Source organism: Bufo bufo, chromosome 1, assembly GCF_905171765.1.
Source record: "Bufo bufo chromosome 1, aBufBuf1.1, whole genome shotgun sequence".
In the NCBI taxonomy this organism is placed as follows: domain Eukaryota; kingdom Metazoa; phylum Chordata; class Amphibia; order Anura; family Bufonidae; genus Bufo; species Bufo bufo.
The window spans coordinates 610,794,234-610,813,609 of NC_053389.1; the positions used below are offsets into that span (position 1 = coordinate 610,794,234).

Here is a 19,376-nt window from a genome sequence, read left to right on the forward strand (position 1 = left end):
TAATCAACGGTGAATCAAATAACAAACCTCCCAGCTCACGAAGAGCATTGTCACATTCTTTCTGCCCAGGGGCTTGCAGGGTGCATATAGTACTCAGTGGTTTATGCTCTCTGCACGGCCCACTGGAAACACACAAAGCAGATTCAGTAAGATGACGCTGTGCATGCCGGTACGCAGCAGACGCCTAGGCTGAAGGACGGGAAACTTTTGAGCAACATTTATGCTATCGATATAAGAAAGTAAGAGACGATGGAGAGAGAGGGAATGGAGAAGAAGAAATGGCATAGTCTAGTATAAAGGGCAAGAGGAACAAAAAGCAAGAGTCCTGATTCCCCCAACCTTGCACGCAGCCGCAGGACGATTTTTGGCACTTGGCGCCCCCGAATCTACAGAACGAGCCTTTGCTGCAAGAAGCAGTTTGCTCGAGGCATTGATATGGTTTTGAGGTATCCTATAACTTGTATCTGGTCGTCTTTATTCTGTAAAAAATTTGCAACGACATTAGGCGAGGTGTGTGTTGAATCTACCAGAATAGTGTATACAGTGCGAAACACTAGGAATGATCTAGAGGCTTCTTTCACTTCTGGTGCTCTCATTCCCAGTGCTTCTATATAGACCCATCTCATGTTGGACATTGTCTCTAAATTCATTAAACCATAATATTTGTTTATATAGAACTCTCTTAAGTATAACTGCTTGGTTTCATGAAGAAAAAAAACGAGGTCCATGTAGGAGCTGAAAAGTCAACGTAGTTGAATACATTTAGGGCGATTTATCAGAATTCAAGGGCAACATCTGCATGGAGTTTGTATGTTCACCGTGATTGTGTGGGTGTACTCCGGTTTTCCTCCCACACTCCAAAGACATACTGTAGGGAACTTAGATTGTGAGACCCGCTGGGGATAGTGTGATACTAATGTCCTGTAACGTCCTGTGTAATCTAAGCACGCTATATAGGGAGTATAAAAAATAACTAAATAATTTCCGCCTCTACATTTTATTGTATTGGACAAACTCAGTACTTTTTAGTTGGGTTCCCTTAGGCCCTGCACCCAGCCCTTCAATATATATATACACACACATACACACATACATATATACATACATACACACTGCTCAAAAAAATAAAGGGAACACTTAAACAACCAAATGTAACTCAAGTCAATCACACTTCTGTGAAATCAAACTGTCCATTAGGAAGCAACACTGAGTGACAATCAATTCACATGCTAATGTGCAAATAGGATAATGTGGAAAATTATAGGCAATTAGCAGACACCCCCCCAATAAAGGAGTGGTTCTGATGTGGTGACCCACAGACCACTTCTCAGTTCACTATGCTCCCTGGCTGATGTTTTGGTCACTTTTGAATGTGGCGGTGCTTTCACTCTAGTGGTAGCATGAGACGGAGTCTACAACCCACACAAGTAGCTCAGGTAGTGAAGCTTATCCAGGATGGCACATCAATGCGAGCTGTGGCAAGAAGGTTTGCTCTGTCTATCAGCGTAGTGTCCAGAGCATGGAGGCGCTACCAGGAGACAGGCCAGTACATCAGGAGACGTGGAGGAGGCCGTAGGAGGGCAACAACCCAGCAGCAGGACCGCTACCTCCGCCTTTGTGCAAGGAGAAACAGGAGGAGCACTGCCAGAGCCCTGCAAAATGACCTCCAGCAGGCCACAAATGTGCATGTGTCTGCTCAAACGGTCAGAAACAGACTCCATGAGGGTGATATGAGGGCCCGACGTCCACAGGTGGGGGTTGTGCTTACAGCCCAACACCGTGCAGGACATTTGGCATTTGCCAGAGAACACCAAAATTGGCAAATTCGCCACTGGCGCCCTGTCCTCTTCACAGATGAAAGCAGGTTCACACTGAGCACATGTGACAGACGTGACAGAGTCTGGAGACGCCGTGGAGAATGTTCTGCTGCCTGCAACATCCTCCAGCATGACCGGTTTGGCATTGGGTCAGTAATGGTGTGGGGTGGCATTTCTTTGGAGGGCCGCACAGCCCTCCATGTGCTCGCCAGAGGTAGCCTGACTGCCATTAGGTACCGAGATGAGATCCTCAGACCCCTTGTGAGACCATATGCTGGTGCGGTTGGCCCTGGGTTCCTCCTAATGCAAGACAATGCTAGACCTCATGTGGCTGGAGTGTGTCAGCAGTTCCTGCAAGACGAAGGCATTGAAGCTATGGACTGGCCCGCCCGTTCCCCAGACCTGAATCCAATTGCGCACATCTGGGACATCATGTCTCTCTCTATCCACCAACGTCACGTTGCACCACAGACTGTCCAGGAGTTGGCAGATGCTTTAGTCCAGGTCTGGGAGGAGATCCCTCAGGAGACCGTCCGCCACCTCATCAGGAGCATGCACAGGCGTTGTAGGGAGGTCATACAGGCACATGGAGGCCACACACACTACTGAGCCTCATTTTGACTTGTTTTAAGGACATTACATCAAAGTTGGATCAGCCTGTAGTGTGTTTTTCCACTTTAATTTTGAGTGTGACTCCAAATCCAGACCTCCATGGGATGAAAAATTTGATTTCCATTTTTTTATTTTTGTGTGATTTTGTCGTCAGCACATTCAACTATGTAAAGAACAAAGTTTTTCAGAAGAATATTTAATTAACTCAGATCTAGGATGTCTTATTTTTGTGTTCCCTTTATTTTTTTGAGCAGTGTATATATATATATATATATATATATATATATATATATATATATATATATATATATATATATATATATATACACACACACACACATACATACACATACATACACATACATATACACACAATGATTCTAAACAATGCATTTGGAAAGCCTTCAGACCCTTTCACATTTTGCTGCCTTGTGCTAAAGTAAAAAAAAAAATAAAATAGTTTTTCCCCATCATTCTGCACTCAGTACCTCATAACGACAAAGTGAAAACAAAACGTTAGAAATCTTTGATAATTTATTGAAAAGGGAAAAACTAAAATCTTGCATTGACATAAGTATTCAGACCCTTGACTCCGTACTTAGTTAAAGCACCTTTGGCAGCAATCACAGTCTCCAGTCTTCTTGGGTATGATGGCACAAGGTTTGCACATCTGGGTTTGGGGATTGTCTGCCATTCTTCTCAAGCTCTGTCAGGTTGGATGGTGTCCATCGGTGGACAGCAATTTTCAGGTCCCTCCAGAGATGTTCCAATGGGTTTAAAGAAAATGTGTCACCAAAAATGTTTTCTGACAGTTATAACCTGATAGTAACACATATCCTTTTTTCCTAATCTGTTTTATTTTTTTCTGATTGCAGATTTCTTTATTCTATTTCCTGAACATGATTATGAGGGCTGCTATCTTGCCTGAGCTGTTCTTAACAGCATTTAGAAAGAATTAAGAAAATCGCTTTACGGCAGCCACGTGGGTCATTGACTTCTATGGGAGAGTTTTCTAGGCATGATCTGTGACCTGTACAGAGGTCATTGTACAAGGAAAGAATAGATAAGCTCTGACAATCGCCTAACAGTGGATTCTGTCTTATCTGTCATTCTAATCCTGCCTGTAATGATATCACCTCTGTGTGTAGATAAGCAGGTAACTGCAGTAAAGTGATCTGTACAGACCAAGAAGTTGCGCCTACTATTAGGGTTAGTGGCCAGTCCAAAAACTGCAGGATTTTGCGGTTTTTGTTTAGTTATTTAGTTATTTTGTTTAGTTGTAGATATTGACATGGAAAATTAAAAATAAGCACCAAAGATTCTTTAAAAATATGTTAAACATAAAAATGTGATTTAATCAATAGGTAATTTTCTAATGTTTTGTTTTAAAATTGTTTTTATTAGTTTTACAGCAGTAGGACGTACAATCTTTGTTTGCCTTCATAGGCGTGAGAACACAAATGCATCTGAAGTAGTACAGTCGTATGAGAAAGTGCATATCACATAATAACAAATAAAAAGGGGTATACAATAACGTAGGGAGGTCTGAGGGGGTGAAGGGGGGGGGGGGGGGGGGAGAGAAAAAACTCTTCAGTGTTACCAAAAGGTAATTTTCTAATGAAACACTCCCTTTAAAGGGGTTTTCCAAGATTTCGATACTGATAATCTATCCTCGGTGGGGATCCGCTGTGCATGGTTAGGATCCACTGTGCTGGTTCCTTCTCAAACAGCTGATCTGCGGGGTCCGGGATGTCGGACGCTCATCTATCAGATACTGATGACCTATCCAGAGGATATCCTATGGATAGATCATCAGTATCAAAATCTCAGAAGCCCCCTTTAAGTCAGGGCTCTGGCTGGGCCACTGAAGGTCATTCAAAGAGTTGTGTGTTGTCTTGGCTGTGTGCTTAGGGTCATTGTCTTTTTGGAACATAAACCTTTGGCCGAGAGCACTCTTGTTCAGGTTTATGAAGATCTCTGTACTTTGCTCCATTCAGGTTTCCCTCAACTCTGACCAGTCTTCCTTGTGCCAGCGACTGAAAAACACCCCCACAGCATGATGCCGATACCACCATCCTTCACTTTAGGGCTGGTATTAAGCAGGTGATGAGCAGTGTCTCGTTCTTCCCAGACATGATGCTTAGAATTAAGGCCAAAATGTTCAATAGTAGTTTCATCAGACCAGAGAATCTTGTTTCTCACAGTCTGTTAGTCCTTTAGGTGCTTTTTTTTGCCAGATGGGCTTTCGTGTGCCTTTTACTAAGGAAAGGCTTCTTTCTGGCCACACTGCCATAAAGCACAGATTGGCAGAGTGCTGCAGTGATAGTCAACCTTCCAGAGGTTTCTCCCATCTGCACACTGGATCTTTGGAGCTCAGCCAGAGTGACTGTTGGGTTCTCGGTCACCTCTCTTACCAAGGCCCTTTTGCCCCAATTACTTACTTTGGTGGGGCAGCCAGCTCTAGGAAGAGTCCAGGTTTTTCCAAACCTCTTCCATTTAAGAATTATGGAGGCCACTGCGCTCTTGGGGACTTTCAGTGCAGCAGAAATGTTTTTGTACTCTTCTTCGGATCTGTGCCTCCACACAATACTGTCTCTGAGCTCTACAGGCAGTTCTTTCCTCCTCATGGCTTGGTTTTTGCTTTGATATGCATTGTCAACTGTGAGATCTTATATAGACAGGGTTGTGCATCTCCAAATCCTGTCCAGTCAACTGAATTTACCACAGGTGGACTCTAATCAAGGTGGAGAAACATCTCAAAGATAATCAAGAGAAATGGGAGGCCCCATAGATAAATTTCAAGTGTCACAGCAAAGGGTCCAAATATGTATGTATATGCAACATTTTATTTTTTAATAACTTTGCAAAAACTCTGTTTTCACTTTCTCATTATGGGGTATTACGTGCAGAATGATGCAGGAAAACTTTTTTATTTTTTATTTTAGCACAAGGCCACAACATAATAAAATCTGAAAAAGTGAAAGGATCTGAAGACTTTCCAAACGCATTGTATGATCTGTTAATATTACAGCTCACATTGGTGCAACATCGGTACCAATCAGAAATACATATTTAAAGTAACTAACCAGGAAGAAAACGGAACAGAACTAGAACATTTTAGATATTCATAGACATTTCAGATTTACACTCCCCATCATAAGGAAATTTAAATATGTTGCTCATGTATTTCATATTGCCTTGTGCTATATGCAGATCAAAATCAAATATCAACTTATATATGATATCACAATCTGACCTGCGTCTGTCCAGCCATTTCAATTCCGGCATCGAGGAACTCGTCAAAATCTTCGCTAAATTTACCAGAAGCAACTGCCAATACTCCACTTTGCCCCCGGGAAGCATGGACCACCTCTCCGGCTGACTGGTTCAGATCCTCTGCTGCCTGGTTTAATTCACTCTGTGCCTCTTGGAAGGACTTTGTGCTTGGAGGAAGCTAAACGGACAGTTCAAAGATACCATTGTCATTTGAAAGAAGAAGGCACTGTAATTGAATAGCAGTATATACAGGAGCTGCCATGGAGAAATGGCTCTTCTCCGCACAGTACTGGCTTTACAGCATTCCTAGGGTTGTGAGACAGGGCACCCTCCAAGACAACAAGCTAAGTCTTACCTGTATCTACAAAGGTTTGTGCTGTTCTTTTGCTAAAACTAAATATGTACAAATCTCCGATAATGTCATATTCCCATGGTGTTTCTTCACTGCCCCAAATAAAAGAGAATGAAAAAAAACAAAAAAAATATCACTATAACCCCATAGGCACACACTCACCGAATCCACAAGCAGCTTTTTGCTGGACTCGCCAATGCTCTTAAGAGCCATGTCTACATCCTTCTGCCCCGGAAGGCAATTCACACAGTTATTCAGTGAATGAGAGACTGCTTTAGCCACCTGAAAAACACAAGATGATATTTAATTTTAATTAATTTAATCCATGGATGCTCTTCAATTGTATAGGTGTCCCTAAATGGACTGACACTGTCCACCTGTGTACAACAGTATGCATTCAGTGTGACAGAACTACCGGACGTGTGTAACCATAAGCACTGATGATTAGGTGGGGGAAGGGGGGGGGGGGTGACACTAGCGGGTGCCATAACAAGTTTGTAGCAGCAATATCTAGACACAGGAGCATTTCTTTAAAGGAGTTGTTCAGTCTCAGAACAGACAACTTCTGGAGTATTCACCTGTGTCCCTGAACATAACAAACCCCACTAACCTGTCCATGGTTCTGACGCTACTCCTTTCCGGTCATCACAGGACTAGGAATCGGCTTGGTCCGGAGACCACTCCGATCAATCACAGGCACCTGCAGTCACAGTTACTTGAATGGCAGATCAATGCTGTCACATAGAGATCAAGCTGCTGTGACTGCTGAGCCTATGATTGGCTGCGGTGGTCACAGGACCAGTCCGCTTCCTGGTCCTGCCATGACTGGAAGCAGTCAGAAACGTAGAGTAGTGGCGAGACCTTGGACAGGTGAGTGTGGTTTGTTCAGGGGTGCCGTTTAGGACCCCCGGAGTTGTCGGCTCCAAGGCCCGACACCCCTTTAAATGATTCCAGCTGATAAGAGGTTACGTATTGTGTTATCTAACAGAAAAATATATGAGGTCATTTATTAAGGCTGGCGTTTTAGACGCCAGTCTTAATACCCTTTTGCGAGGCGCCAGCCTCTACACAATGTTGCGTCCACTACAAGCCTAAATCTACGCCAGCACCGTTGCTGACGTAGATCTAGATCATTAGAAAATGATAAATGAGAAGGAGCTGGCCCCCGCTCACGCAGGTTCTGAAAAAGGGAGCCAGCCCATCTCATTTATCATTTTCTACGCGCCTGTTTTAGGTGTCAGGCCCTGACCAGACACTTAAAATTAAGCTCTTGGGACAACCCCTTTAAATCTAGGCAATGTGTATATGAAACAGACCAGAATTTTTTCCACTTTAGGTATATTTCTGAAATAACTGCAGGTTTATAAGGGTGCTACTTGCTAGCTGAAAGTGCCTGACCTGAGCCAACCTCTGCTGGACCTCAGCATCCCCAGGAGCCACTAAGGCTTGTTTCGCTTCCTGGATGAGCTTGGCTGACCCATCCATCACATCTCGGGCAGAATCCAACATGTCATTTGCAGCCTGTGGATCTTTCGTTGAAGCTGCGACCCCTCGTGCTGCCTGTGCCAAGGTTTTCAGGGCCTGTGCAGTTTCCCTTGCAGCAACACCTAAACAGGACATTTTTATAAAATAGTTATAGCAGATGGCAGACGTTTGTCCGTGCAAAAATCAAGAAGTGTCATGAATTTACAATGAACCATGAAGAAGGAAATGAGTTATATATATGGCGAACATTAAGAACACATAAGACACTAACAGGTGATCCACAAGGATCTGTGACAGACTTGGTTGTTTTTAATATTTCTATTCCTGACCAATTGGTCCCGGGGGGTACTGACTCATGGAACTAATCTGGTGGTGTATAGAGGCTTACTTTAAGGCATTGCTCCATGGGAATAGGGGATGCAAATGAGCTCTCCCCCAGAAGGAAGACCACTTCCTCTTTCCAGCCAAACCACATATGAGGGTCTCTTCCTTTGGAGGAATGTCTGATTTGGCTGGTTAAGTAATCTTCCTTCCTCAGGAGACAGCTAATTTGAATGACCTAGTGGATTGGATGGAAAAGTGTATTACAGGATTACCACAACAGGTGGCAGGTCACATAATTAGCAGATATAAAGGGAACCTGTCACCAGGATTTTGTGTATAGAGCTGAGGACATGGGCTGCTAGATGGCTGCTAGCACATCCGCAATACCCAGTCCCCATAGCTCTGTGTGCTTTTATTGTGTAAAAAAACCCGATTTGATACATATGCAAATTAACCTGAGAGGAGTCCTGTACGTGAGATGAGTCAGGGACAGGACTCATCTCAGGTTAATTTGCATATGTATGAAATCGCTTTTTTTTTTACACAACAAAAGCACACAGAGCTATGGGGACTGGGTATTGCGGATGTGCTAGCGGCCATCTAGCAACCCATGTCCCCAGCTCTATACACAAAATCCCAGTGACAGGTTCCCTATAAAGGGGTTGGCCCAGGCTTTTAATATTGATGACCTATCCTCAGAATAGGTCATCAATAACAGATTGACGGGGACCCGACACCCGTCACCCCCGCCCATCAGCTGTATATAGCAGCAGTGAACAGGAAGAGAAACGAGAGACGGCATGTGCACACTGCGTGCACCTTCCCTTTATACAAGTGATCGTGGGGGTGCCGGGTGTCAGAACCCCGCCGATATGATATTGATGACCTATCCTGAGAATAGGTCATCAATATTAAAAGCCTGAACAATCGATTTAAGGCTGATAAATGTAAAATTTTGCACCTAGCCATCAATATTCATGCACGTTAAACAGTGTTGTCTATGATCCATGTGGAGAGCAGTTACTCATCCGCAGCTCCCGCACTGGCAGGTCGGACCCATCCATGCACTATAGAGACAAACATTTAACTGAATGGCTGTAACATATTAGTAGATTTTAGCAGCCGCTGGGTGGGAAAGCTATGACTGTCGCCACCACTTGTGGTAATAGCATCTAAAAGGATTTAAAATAACTGGAAGCACGTCCTTCCGGGTTAAGATCAGCATCCCCTTGCGGTGATCGGGGATGCCTGTAATTATTTCTAATAGACTGGGTCTCTGAAGAGACCCAGCGTACTAGAGCTGCAGTTCCATGTTGGCCAGCAGGTGGCAGGCCAACATAGGAGATCAGCAATTAGAGAATTACTATACTATGGGAGTATAGTAATATTCTCTATAAAAAACAAAAACAAAAACAAAGTAGTGGACATTGTGGCCTCCTGGAGGGGCTACAAAAAGAAATTAAAAAAAGTGAAGAAAAAAATTAAGTAAATACATGAAAATTTAAAATGATAAACATCATGGCCATCACCGTGTCTAAAATCGTCCTACTATTATAATATAAATAATAATATGGTGAATAGCGTAATGGAAAATGTATCAAAATGGCATTTTTTTCATTGCTTCTCTTACCCCAAGAAATTGAATAAAATGTGTTAAAAAAAAAAAAAAAAAAAAAAAAAAAGGAACATACTCTAAAATGGCATTAATAAAAACTACAGATCAGCCCCCAAACAGCTCAGTAGACATAACTATAAGAGTTATGGGGGTCACAATATGGTGATGTGAAAAAACTAAAATATCTTTTTTTTTCAAAGTTTTGATTTATTTTTTCAGTATTTAAACATATAAAACCTATACATATGTGGTCTCGTTGTAATTGTACTGACCCAGAGAATGAAGGGCACAGGTCAGTTATGCTGCATAAAGAACACCGCAGAGACAAAACCCGTAAAACTGTGTAGGAATTGCGTTTCATTTGGGATTCTTTCCCGGTTCCTAGTACATTGTATGCCATATTAAATGGTGGCATTAGAAAGTGCAACTTGTCCAGCAAAAAACAAGCCCGTATGTGCATATGTGAATGGAAAAATAAAAAAGTTATGGCTCCAGGAAGACAGGGAAGAAAAATGAAAAGGCAAAAACAAAAAAAAAGCAGAAGGACCAGAGAAGTGGTGCAGAGAATGGCGGGGGATAAAAGAAAATTTCCCGTTCTGCCGAATAATTTCCCATAAAACAACACAATCTGGCCAGCTCCTGCTGCTCCACATGCTGCCTGCAGACTGCACTGCATTTCATGATGACAGGTCCTCTGAGTCAGCTAAAGCGATTTCCAAGAGGAAAGTAAGAACACACCGTTTTATGATAAAGTACGCTGATAAGTTAGCGATACCACTGCTGGCGGCACACCAAGAGGCACATTACACAGATCCCATTGTTCAGAAAGGAACTGAATTAATTGCATTGTGTTCCTATGGTGTGTGAGGACATCAGACCTGCGTTTCAAAAGCACACAGGCAGCAGAAACAATACTATGATCCTGAAACACACGAGGTGAACAGGAGGTTAGAGCCCTAGTAAATAATGTCAATTTACCCAGGCTGCCTCGTCTTATGGAGGTGAGGCGTCTCCTTGTATCGCCCACTTAGGGCAGGCATATATAGTTTAGTGCAGTTTCCCTGCTTATCTACACCATTTTGGAGTAAGATCAGAAAGCCTTTCTGCCAGACAGCGCATTATTACACTTTCAGGCGCTTCTATAGCTGGAAGATACAACATTGCCATTCTGTCTCACCAGCCTTTCCTAGGTGTCTATGCTGCAGTACATCAATAGCACTTTATAGTCATTTATGTCATTGATCAGTTGTTAGTGAGGCCTCCTAAGGGATAGCAGAGGGAAAACTGCACTCATAAATGAGCCACTAACTTTTCTTGCTTAGAGTTGAACGGTTTGGAAAAAACACAGAATTATACCATTTAAAGGGCATCTGTCAGCAGACTTGTACCTATGACACTGGCTGACCTGTTACATGTGCACTTGGCAGCTGAAGACATCTGTGTTGGTCCCATGTTCATATGTGTCAGCACTGCTGAGAAAAATGAAGTTTTAATATATGTAAATGAGCCTCTAGGAGCAACGGGGGTGTTGCAGTTACACCTAAAGACTTTGCTCTCCCTGCAACTGCCCCACTCTCTGTACTTTATGGACTTTAGGAGAAGTCAGGGGCAGGTGTGATCACATTTAACTTGCCTGGTCCTGTCAAAGTGCAGAGGACGTGGCAGTTGCAGAGAGGGCAGAGCCTCTAGATGTAACGGCAATGTCCCCATTGCTCCTAGAGGCTCATCTGAAAACTTCATTTTTCTCAGCAACGGGGGCACATATGGGACCAACACAGATGTCTTCAGCTGCCAAGTGCACATGTAACAGGTCATCCAGTGTCATAGGTACAAATCTGCTGACAGGTACCATTAACCCCATATTAAGCCAGGGTTGGCAGTGGCATGTTTTCATGATCTTGTGCCAACAGTCACAACTTTATTTTTTTATTTACTTATCTTAATTTGATTTTTTTTGCAGTAATTGCTGTATTTTTCAGTGTTACCATTTTAAGGTCCACATTACGGTTTATAACTTTTACTATCTTTTCTTTAAAGGGGTTATCCCATGGTTAATGTAAAAAAATAAAAATCAGACATCATATAGTACATGGCAATCTCTTTCTAACAAACCTAGACCCAGCCTTGTACCTCACATGGATCCAGAGATCTCTCCATTTATTTCTCAAATTGCTCTGCTAGATTTATTTCAGGCTGGACACTCAGGGGTGTGTCCTTTCTATTACAGCTTGTTCCCTATCACAGCTCAGGAGGCGTGTCCATTCTTAGGGGGCATTACCCTACTGCTGTAGCTCTGTCACAGAGTCTAACAAGAGATCTAGCTGGTGGCAGTTGAAGGATAAAACTGAGCAAAAGTCAAACAGCAGGTGGAACTATACATCTAGATTTTCTTGAATAACCAAGTGACTATACTACACGTTTTATTCCATGCAATTACAAAAATATTCTGATCCAGTTGCTGGTTTAAAAACGTTGAATATTTTTGTGCAACAACCCATTTAAGCCAATATCTGCCACGGGAACCAATCATAAATCTTGCAAATATGAGTACAGAAATAGGCACCACAATAGAGCACTATAAATGGAGTGCTAGCCACCGTGCCACAATATATACAAGTGCTGCTATACAAAAGAAAGCACGTAGGTTTATAGTGTTGGTCCGCAAGTGGTAAAGGGAGTCAATTACCTCCAGAATTAGTTTCAAAGTAACAAACCACTATGTGGGGTGGGTGCCCTGAAACATAATCAAACTTTTCTTGTGAAAATCCGTTCTTTTATGTTGAGAAGTGCGTCTGTTATGCAAAAAAGTTTGTGAAATTGGTTCTGAAATCTCAGGAACTGTCAATCAAACGAGGGGAGCTGCTGGGCGGTGTCACTGGAAGAACTATGGCGCACCAAAAAAGGCAACTCCACCCATAGTGTGGAAAGCTTTATTTCCATAAAAATAAAAAAAATGCATTTCTCAGGATAAGGGTCCATACACACGTCAATGTGAGTTCGCCGGCACTCTCACAGAAAATGCCTTTTCTTGTTCGCAATTGCGGACAAGAATAGGACATGTTCTATCCTTTTGCGGAACGGAAGTGCGGATCCGCAAATGCAGGTGCGGACAGCACATTCCGGCCCCATTGAAAATGAATGGGTCCGCACCTGTTCCGCAAAATTGCGGAACGGATGCGGACCCGTGAATGGACCCTTAAAGAAGTGGATTGCCACAAGAAAAGTATGGTTATGTTTCACGGCACCTACCCTACATGGTGGTCTGCTTACTTTTTAACTGATTTCTATATTATAAAAAAGTTCTTTATATCTATACAGTTGTGCAATCTTCACAACACTATTCAAGATCCATACTTGCTGTTGGTGAATGAAAACATCCTTGTTTAGACCAAGGGATTACAAACCTAAGCTAATCTTGCTCATACAACTGGCAATCTGTGACTACCAGGGTAGGCTAGAGAGATCATGCTCCACAATACAGTGTAGGACAAAGCTTTCAGATTCTGAAAAAATACTCTTTAAAATTCTCAAACAAGCCCACTAAAGGAGTCTTCCTGAAACTTGCACCCCAACCACCTGTCCCTACTGGTGCCGAAATGAATGGAGAGGTGGCTGCACATATGGGGCTCTCTCCAGTCTCTACTATGGGAGTTCCGAGAAGAGCTTGGCCGTTCTTAGATCTTCCATAGAAGTGAATAGAAAGAGCCCCATATGTGCAGCCGCAGTGAATGGAGAGAATTGTAATTGGCAAGCATGCTCTCTGATTCCTAGAGAAGTGAATAGAGAGAGCTGCACATGTGTGGCTACATCTCTTTTCACATCTGTAGATAGGTGTGGGTCCCAGATGTGGATATGTCCTAAACGTTTAAGGTCTGAAAAACATCACTGGTCACAGAAAAAAAATAATGTGTGTCTGAAGAAAGACTAAAACTTAAGCCTGTATTACACTGCCCAAATTTTGGGCCGACTGCCCAATAAACAAGCAAACGCTTGATCATCGAGCAATCCAAATCTTTTGACATGTTCAAAAATTATCGTTGGAAGGCGGCAGATTGTGGTGTCTAATAACAATCTGCTGCCAGCAAACCACTATAAAGCATGGGGATGAGCGATAGCATAGCGATCACTCCTCCCCATGCTGTGGAGGACATTGCTGCATGTAGGGTTGCACCGGGTATCGAATTATCGATACCCAATCGATACTTTTGTACCGCTATCAATTCGTTACCGGGATTTGCCTTTTACCGATGCTACTGCGCAACCTAGTATCACAGAACATGGCACGTGCTGCTCTCAGCGCGCGCCATGTCTCCTCAGCAGCACAGGGGAGAAGGAAGCAGTCTCTCCCTACCCCCTCTGCCGCTGCTGCTAATGAGGAGAGAGAGAGGGGAGGGGCTGTGGCCACTGCGCCACCAATAAAAATAACTAACGTTTAATACAGATACAGGAGGCGGCGGCAGAATCACATAGCCGGCACCCGACTTCTATGACAGGGAGCTGCGATCAGTGGCACCTGAGGGCTTAACTGCTGCTGATGGCAGCCGGTTACGTAATTTTGCCGACGGCACCCGCCTCCTGTATCTGTATTAAACGTTAGTCATTTTCATTGGTGGCGCAGTGCGCCCCCCCCCCCCCCTCATCCAACCAGTATCAAAAACATTGGTGGCGCAGTGCGCCACCCCAGTATTATAATCATTGGTGGCAGTGGCCACAGGGTCCCCTCCTCTCATTGTGGTGCAGTGGCAGGTGTGATCGGAGCCCCAGCAGTGCAATTCTGGGGCTCCGATCGGTTACCATGGCAGCCGGGACGCTACTGAAGCCCTGACTGCCATGGTCAGCTCCCTGCTGCTGTGTGCACAGAGCAGCAGGGAGTGTGTGAAGTCCTATTCACCCTAATAGAGCTCTATTAGGGTGAACAGGACAAGGGTTTAAAAGATCCCAGGTTCTAGCCCCTAAGGGGGGGGAAGTTATTAAATAAAAAGTAAAAAAAAAAAAAAAGCTAAATATTAAGTATAAATTACCACCTTTCCCATTTTTACATTTAAAATATATAAACAATAAATAAACATATTACATATCGCCACGTCCGAAAAGTCCAAACTATTAAAATTTTTAAAAAAATCTCCTATGTGATGAACGCCATAACAGACAAATAAATAAATCAAAACTGTGCGATTCGCTATGGTCCCCCCAAAAAATAGGATAGGACTGTTCGATTATGGGCCAGACGTTCCATGAAATGTGAAATGCACACGGCTTTTTTGGTGTTCTATTTTTTTCGCGTGATATCGAATGGTATAGAGTATTGCAATACTTTTTTATGGTATCGAAAACGAATAAAAATTTTGGCATCGTGACAACCCTAGCTGCATGTAATAGCAGTGGTCTCCTCCACTAGCGAGCAGATGATTTCCGAGAGGGAACACTTCCCTCCTGACAATCGTCTGCCACATCAGGCTGTCTAATACAGCCTTTACAGAGGACTGCCTCTATGGATGGATTTTAATGTCCTCAATCATGTAAGGTCAAAATCCGGATTGTAGGCAGCGAATGTAATAAAGAACATACAGTAACTATCCACTGACAACAGGCAGAGATCTTGAAATTGTGAGGAAGTTAAAAACAGTGTAATAGTAATTTGCCTATCTTTTCATGATACCTGCAAAAAACTAACAAAAAAAAAAACAACTATGGCAAGCTGCACATTTAAAAGTTGAAATATATACATCCATCCATTTCATTGCTTATAATTAATAGATTTTTCAAAAATATGAACATGTTCCTAAAACACAAGGGTTAATAAAGACACAAAGCTTCAATAAATTAAAAGCAAATCCCCTCCGCCCCTTAATCTATTCTACCCATCTTTATGAAGTGATAGTGTGCATGGAGCTGGCTCGACTATGGCGGAGTTCAGTTGTTCCTTGCCTTAAATGGACATTAAATGTGATTTTATGAGGCGAGTGAGATCCACGAAATAAACTGCCAAATCTGTACTAGACTGATACTATTCCTCAGATCCACTGTTACACAATGTAAATATTCAGCAGCGTGAGGGCTCGTGCACACGCCCGTATGTATTTTGCGGTCTGCAAAAAAACGGATTTGCAAAAAATACGGATGACGCCCGTGTGCATTCCATATTTTGCGGAATTGAACAGCCGGCCCCTAATAAGACAGTGCTCTCCTTGTCTGTAATGCGGACAATAATAGGACATGTATTTATGAGCCCTGATTGTGAGGTTTAATTAGATTACAATAAGGGCTCAAGCACACAACAGGATTTTGCATCCGCATTCAATCAGCATCTTTTCAACATGGACCCATTCATTTCTCTGGGGGCTTAAAATAAAAAATAAAAATTTAGAAAAAAAAGCCCACAGATGTCATCCTTGTGCTGTCCGCAATTGGACGACAATAGTTATTTCTAGTAATGGGAGTTAGAAAAAATGTGGACTGCACACAAAAGTTATACGTATTTTGTGGATCCGTGGTTTGTGAAGCAAAATACAAACTTGGGCATGTGCATGAGGCCTACAAAAGTACAGCCTTAGGGTCCATTCACACGTCTGCAAAATGGGTCCGCATCCGTTCCGCAATTTTGCGGAACAGGTGTGGACCCATTCATTTTTAATGAGGCCGGAATGTGCTGTCCGCATCAGCACTTCCAGATCCGCCAAAAAATAGAACATGTCCTATTCTTGTCCGCAATTGCGGACAAGAAAATGCATTTTCTATGATAGTGCCGGCAATGTGTGGTCCGCAAAATGCGGAACGCACATTGCCGGTGTCAGTGTTTTGCGGATCCGCAAAACACAAACGGACGTGTGAATGGACCCTTAGGGCTCATGCATGCGACGATTGGATGTTTTGTGGTCTGCAAATTGCGGATACGCAAAACACGGATACTGGCTGTGTGCATTCTGCATTTTGCAGAATGGGAGGGCCGGCCCCTAATAGAACAGTCCTATCCTTTTCCCATAGTGAGGAATGGCCATGCAGACACAGAATGCACATGGAATCATTTCCGTTTTTTTGCGGCCCCATTGAAGTAAATAGTTCCGCATACGGACTGCAAACAGAAAACAGAATAGACACGGAAAAAAATACGCTGATGTGTGTGAGCCTTTACTCAAGTAATGAAAGCTTTCCAGGATTCCTACAATTATCAGAACAGATGACCTTTAAAAGCCAGTTACTTGGCTGGCGATTCGACTACATCTAACTTTTCACACGAAATCAAGGTTATAAATAATTTTACAACCACACCCAACTATGCTCAAATCCTCAAATCCTGCCTGATGTGTAATGTGGACAATGCAGTTGCCTAGCGTGATGTCAAATAACTAGAGAGGTTTAACAGGACTGGGAAGAAAACGTCATTGATCGCAGATCCTCAACATTCTCACTTTTATAGCAAATCACTCACTGACCCTTGGAAATGTGTCATCAGAAAATGGCTTATTGTTTAATTTCGTTTTTATGTTAAACATAGTTTTAAAGAATTTTTGTTGAAATTAGATAAAAATTTTCACGTAACACACACATATTTATAAAATATCCTAAAGCTTTCTAAATCACAATAGATGACACTTATCTGTCATTCTAAGGCTACTTTCACACTTGCGTTTGGAGCGGATCCGTCTGGTGTCTGCACAGACGGATCCGCTCCTATAATGCAAATGCTTGCATCCGTTCAGAATGGATCCGTCTGCATAACTGGTTTTTACAGATCTGATTTTTCACTTCGTGAAAACTCAGATCCGACAGTATATTCTAACACAGAGGCGTTCCCATGGTGATGGGGACGCTTCAATTTAGAATATACTAAAAGAACTGTGTACATGACTGCCCCCTGCTGTCTGGCAGCACCCGATCTCTTACAGGGGGCTGTGATCCGCACAATTATTGTGCGAATCATAGCCCCCTGTAAGAGATCAGGTGCTGCCAGGCAGGAGGGGGCAGACCCCCTCCCTCCTCTGTATTAAATGTGACCAGTGCAGCCCCCTCCCTCTATATTCATTGGTGGCCAGTGCGGCCCCCCCTCCCTCCCCAGTATTGTGACCAGTGCGGCCCCCTCCCTCTATATTCATTGGTGGCCAGTGCGGATTCCCAGTATTAAATATGACCAGTGCGGCCTCCCCTCTTCGCCCCCCCCCCTAATTAAAAATCACCCCCCCCCCAATCATTGGTGGCAGCGGAGAGTTTCCGATCGGAGTCCCAGTTTAATCGCTGGGGCTCCGATCGGTTACCATGGCAGCCAAGACGCTATTGGCAGTCTTGGCTGCCATGGTTACTTAGCAATAAATAGAAGCATTATACTTACCTGCGATGTCTGTGACCGGCCGGGAGCTCCTCCTACTGGTAAGTGAAAGGTCTTTCACTGGAGCTTTTCAATACAAGATGTTGGCAGATTGACTGGGTCAATTAAAGAAAGTGACCCAGCATTGTGCTAAGAGAATCAGTCTCTTATTTATGTAGCCCTTAGTAGGACACCATAAAACCTGCTGACAGGTTCCCTTTAACTATAATGGGGTTCGGTGGAGATTTGGTAAAAAAGCTGAGAATTGGCCGGACGAAAACCGCTGCAGTTTGTGTCCGCCCAATTCCCAGCAATCTCTGCCGGATCACAATGTGCAGATGTAAAGCTAGCCTTAGCATTGTTCAGTGTTGCTAAGAAGACACGTACTCCTGTTTTCTAGTACACAAGAAACTCATTTCCCTAGAAAAGAACATTACAGAAATGTTTAACGACCCCTGTCGCTACATTATAGTAAGATCAAACTAAAACAGCTACAATTGAAGCTAGGGGAGGAAAGTATCAGTTCTTCACCCTTGAGGGCCTTCCTCGCTCAGAGGGTAAGGAGATGTCGGGGGCCCTTTGCCTTTGTGTGACTCACATAACAGTTTAACTTTAGGGTAAAGAACGGACAATCTTGCAAGAAAAAAGACAAAATGGTTTTACTGAAACTTGCACTACAAAGCTAATAATAAAACAATAATAAAGTAATTTCAAAGCAGGTTATAAAATCAAATCACCACTCAGAAAAGAGGACATAATATTCACATGTTAACTGAACATGGAATATAAGACCTACTGGTTTAGGAACCTCTCATATAAATTGGATTGAAGTATCCTTCCACTGGCGCGCGTAATCTACAAAGAGCACAGCTCCATTTTCCTTATAATAAATGATATCATTAGAATTATTGAATAAAAAGCAATGACAGTAAATTTGACCCGAGTAACCTACCGGTTGTAATGTTCATTCCCCTGAGCCGCACAGGTCAGCAGCTGAGCCATGGAGGAGCCCACCGTCTTAGATGTGCTGCCAAGGTCCTGGGCACACTTCTCCAACTGCAGAGAACACAAGAGCTTTTATATGGAGTACATTAACAATAAGAATGTATCAATCAGGATCTACCAAAAGCAAGATCCGTCACCACTCCTGACTTGTCTAGTTGAGCAAATAAGCACATTCCTCACAGAAGCATCTTTCCTTATAACTCTGTGTGGTGCGTTTGTCCGTATTCCTCCTAGACATGTATGAATACCACTCACTTGGTTATGACAATGTGGAGAACTGATTGAGCAGTGTGAGCACCCACTTGTCAATGTAATCATATTACTAGTAGGAATAACAGAGGAACAGCACATCACAGACCTATAAAAAATTATGTTCCAGATTTGTTATTTCATGGGTGGGACACAAGGTATTTACTAAAATAGACATATAGGAGAGTGACAGCTGCTCATACACTTTCATATATATACTTGCCTCATTTATCAAAAGTGTCTAAAAGGAAAACTGTTGCGCCTACAACAACCAATCAGAGCTCACCTTTTATTTCTCGCATCATCCATGCGGACACAAAAATCCTTGTTTGGCGGCAG

At 43.0% G+C, this 19,376-nt stretch overlaps 1 protein-coding gene across 1 annotated transcript in view; it reads right to left on the reverse strand.

The window, feature by feature from the left end:
- Positions 1–19,376, reverse strand: part of TLN2 (talin 2) — a 124,049-nt gene that overhangs the window by 49,868 nt on the left and 54,805 nt on the right. The window contains 7 exon segments of the mRNA XM_040413675.1: positions 31–157; positions 340–428; positions 431–479; positions 5,686–5,883; positions 6,220–6,339; positions 7,456–7,665; positions 18,738–18,839. Coding sequence (XP_040269609.1) covers positions 31–157; positions 340–428; positions 431–479; positions 5,686–5,883; positions 6,220–6,339; positions 7,456–7,665; positions 18,738–18,839 — 895 coding nt within the window.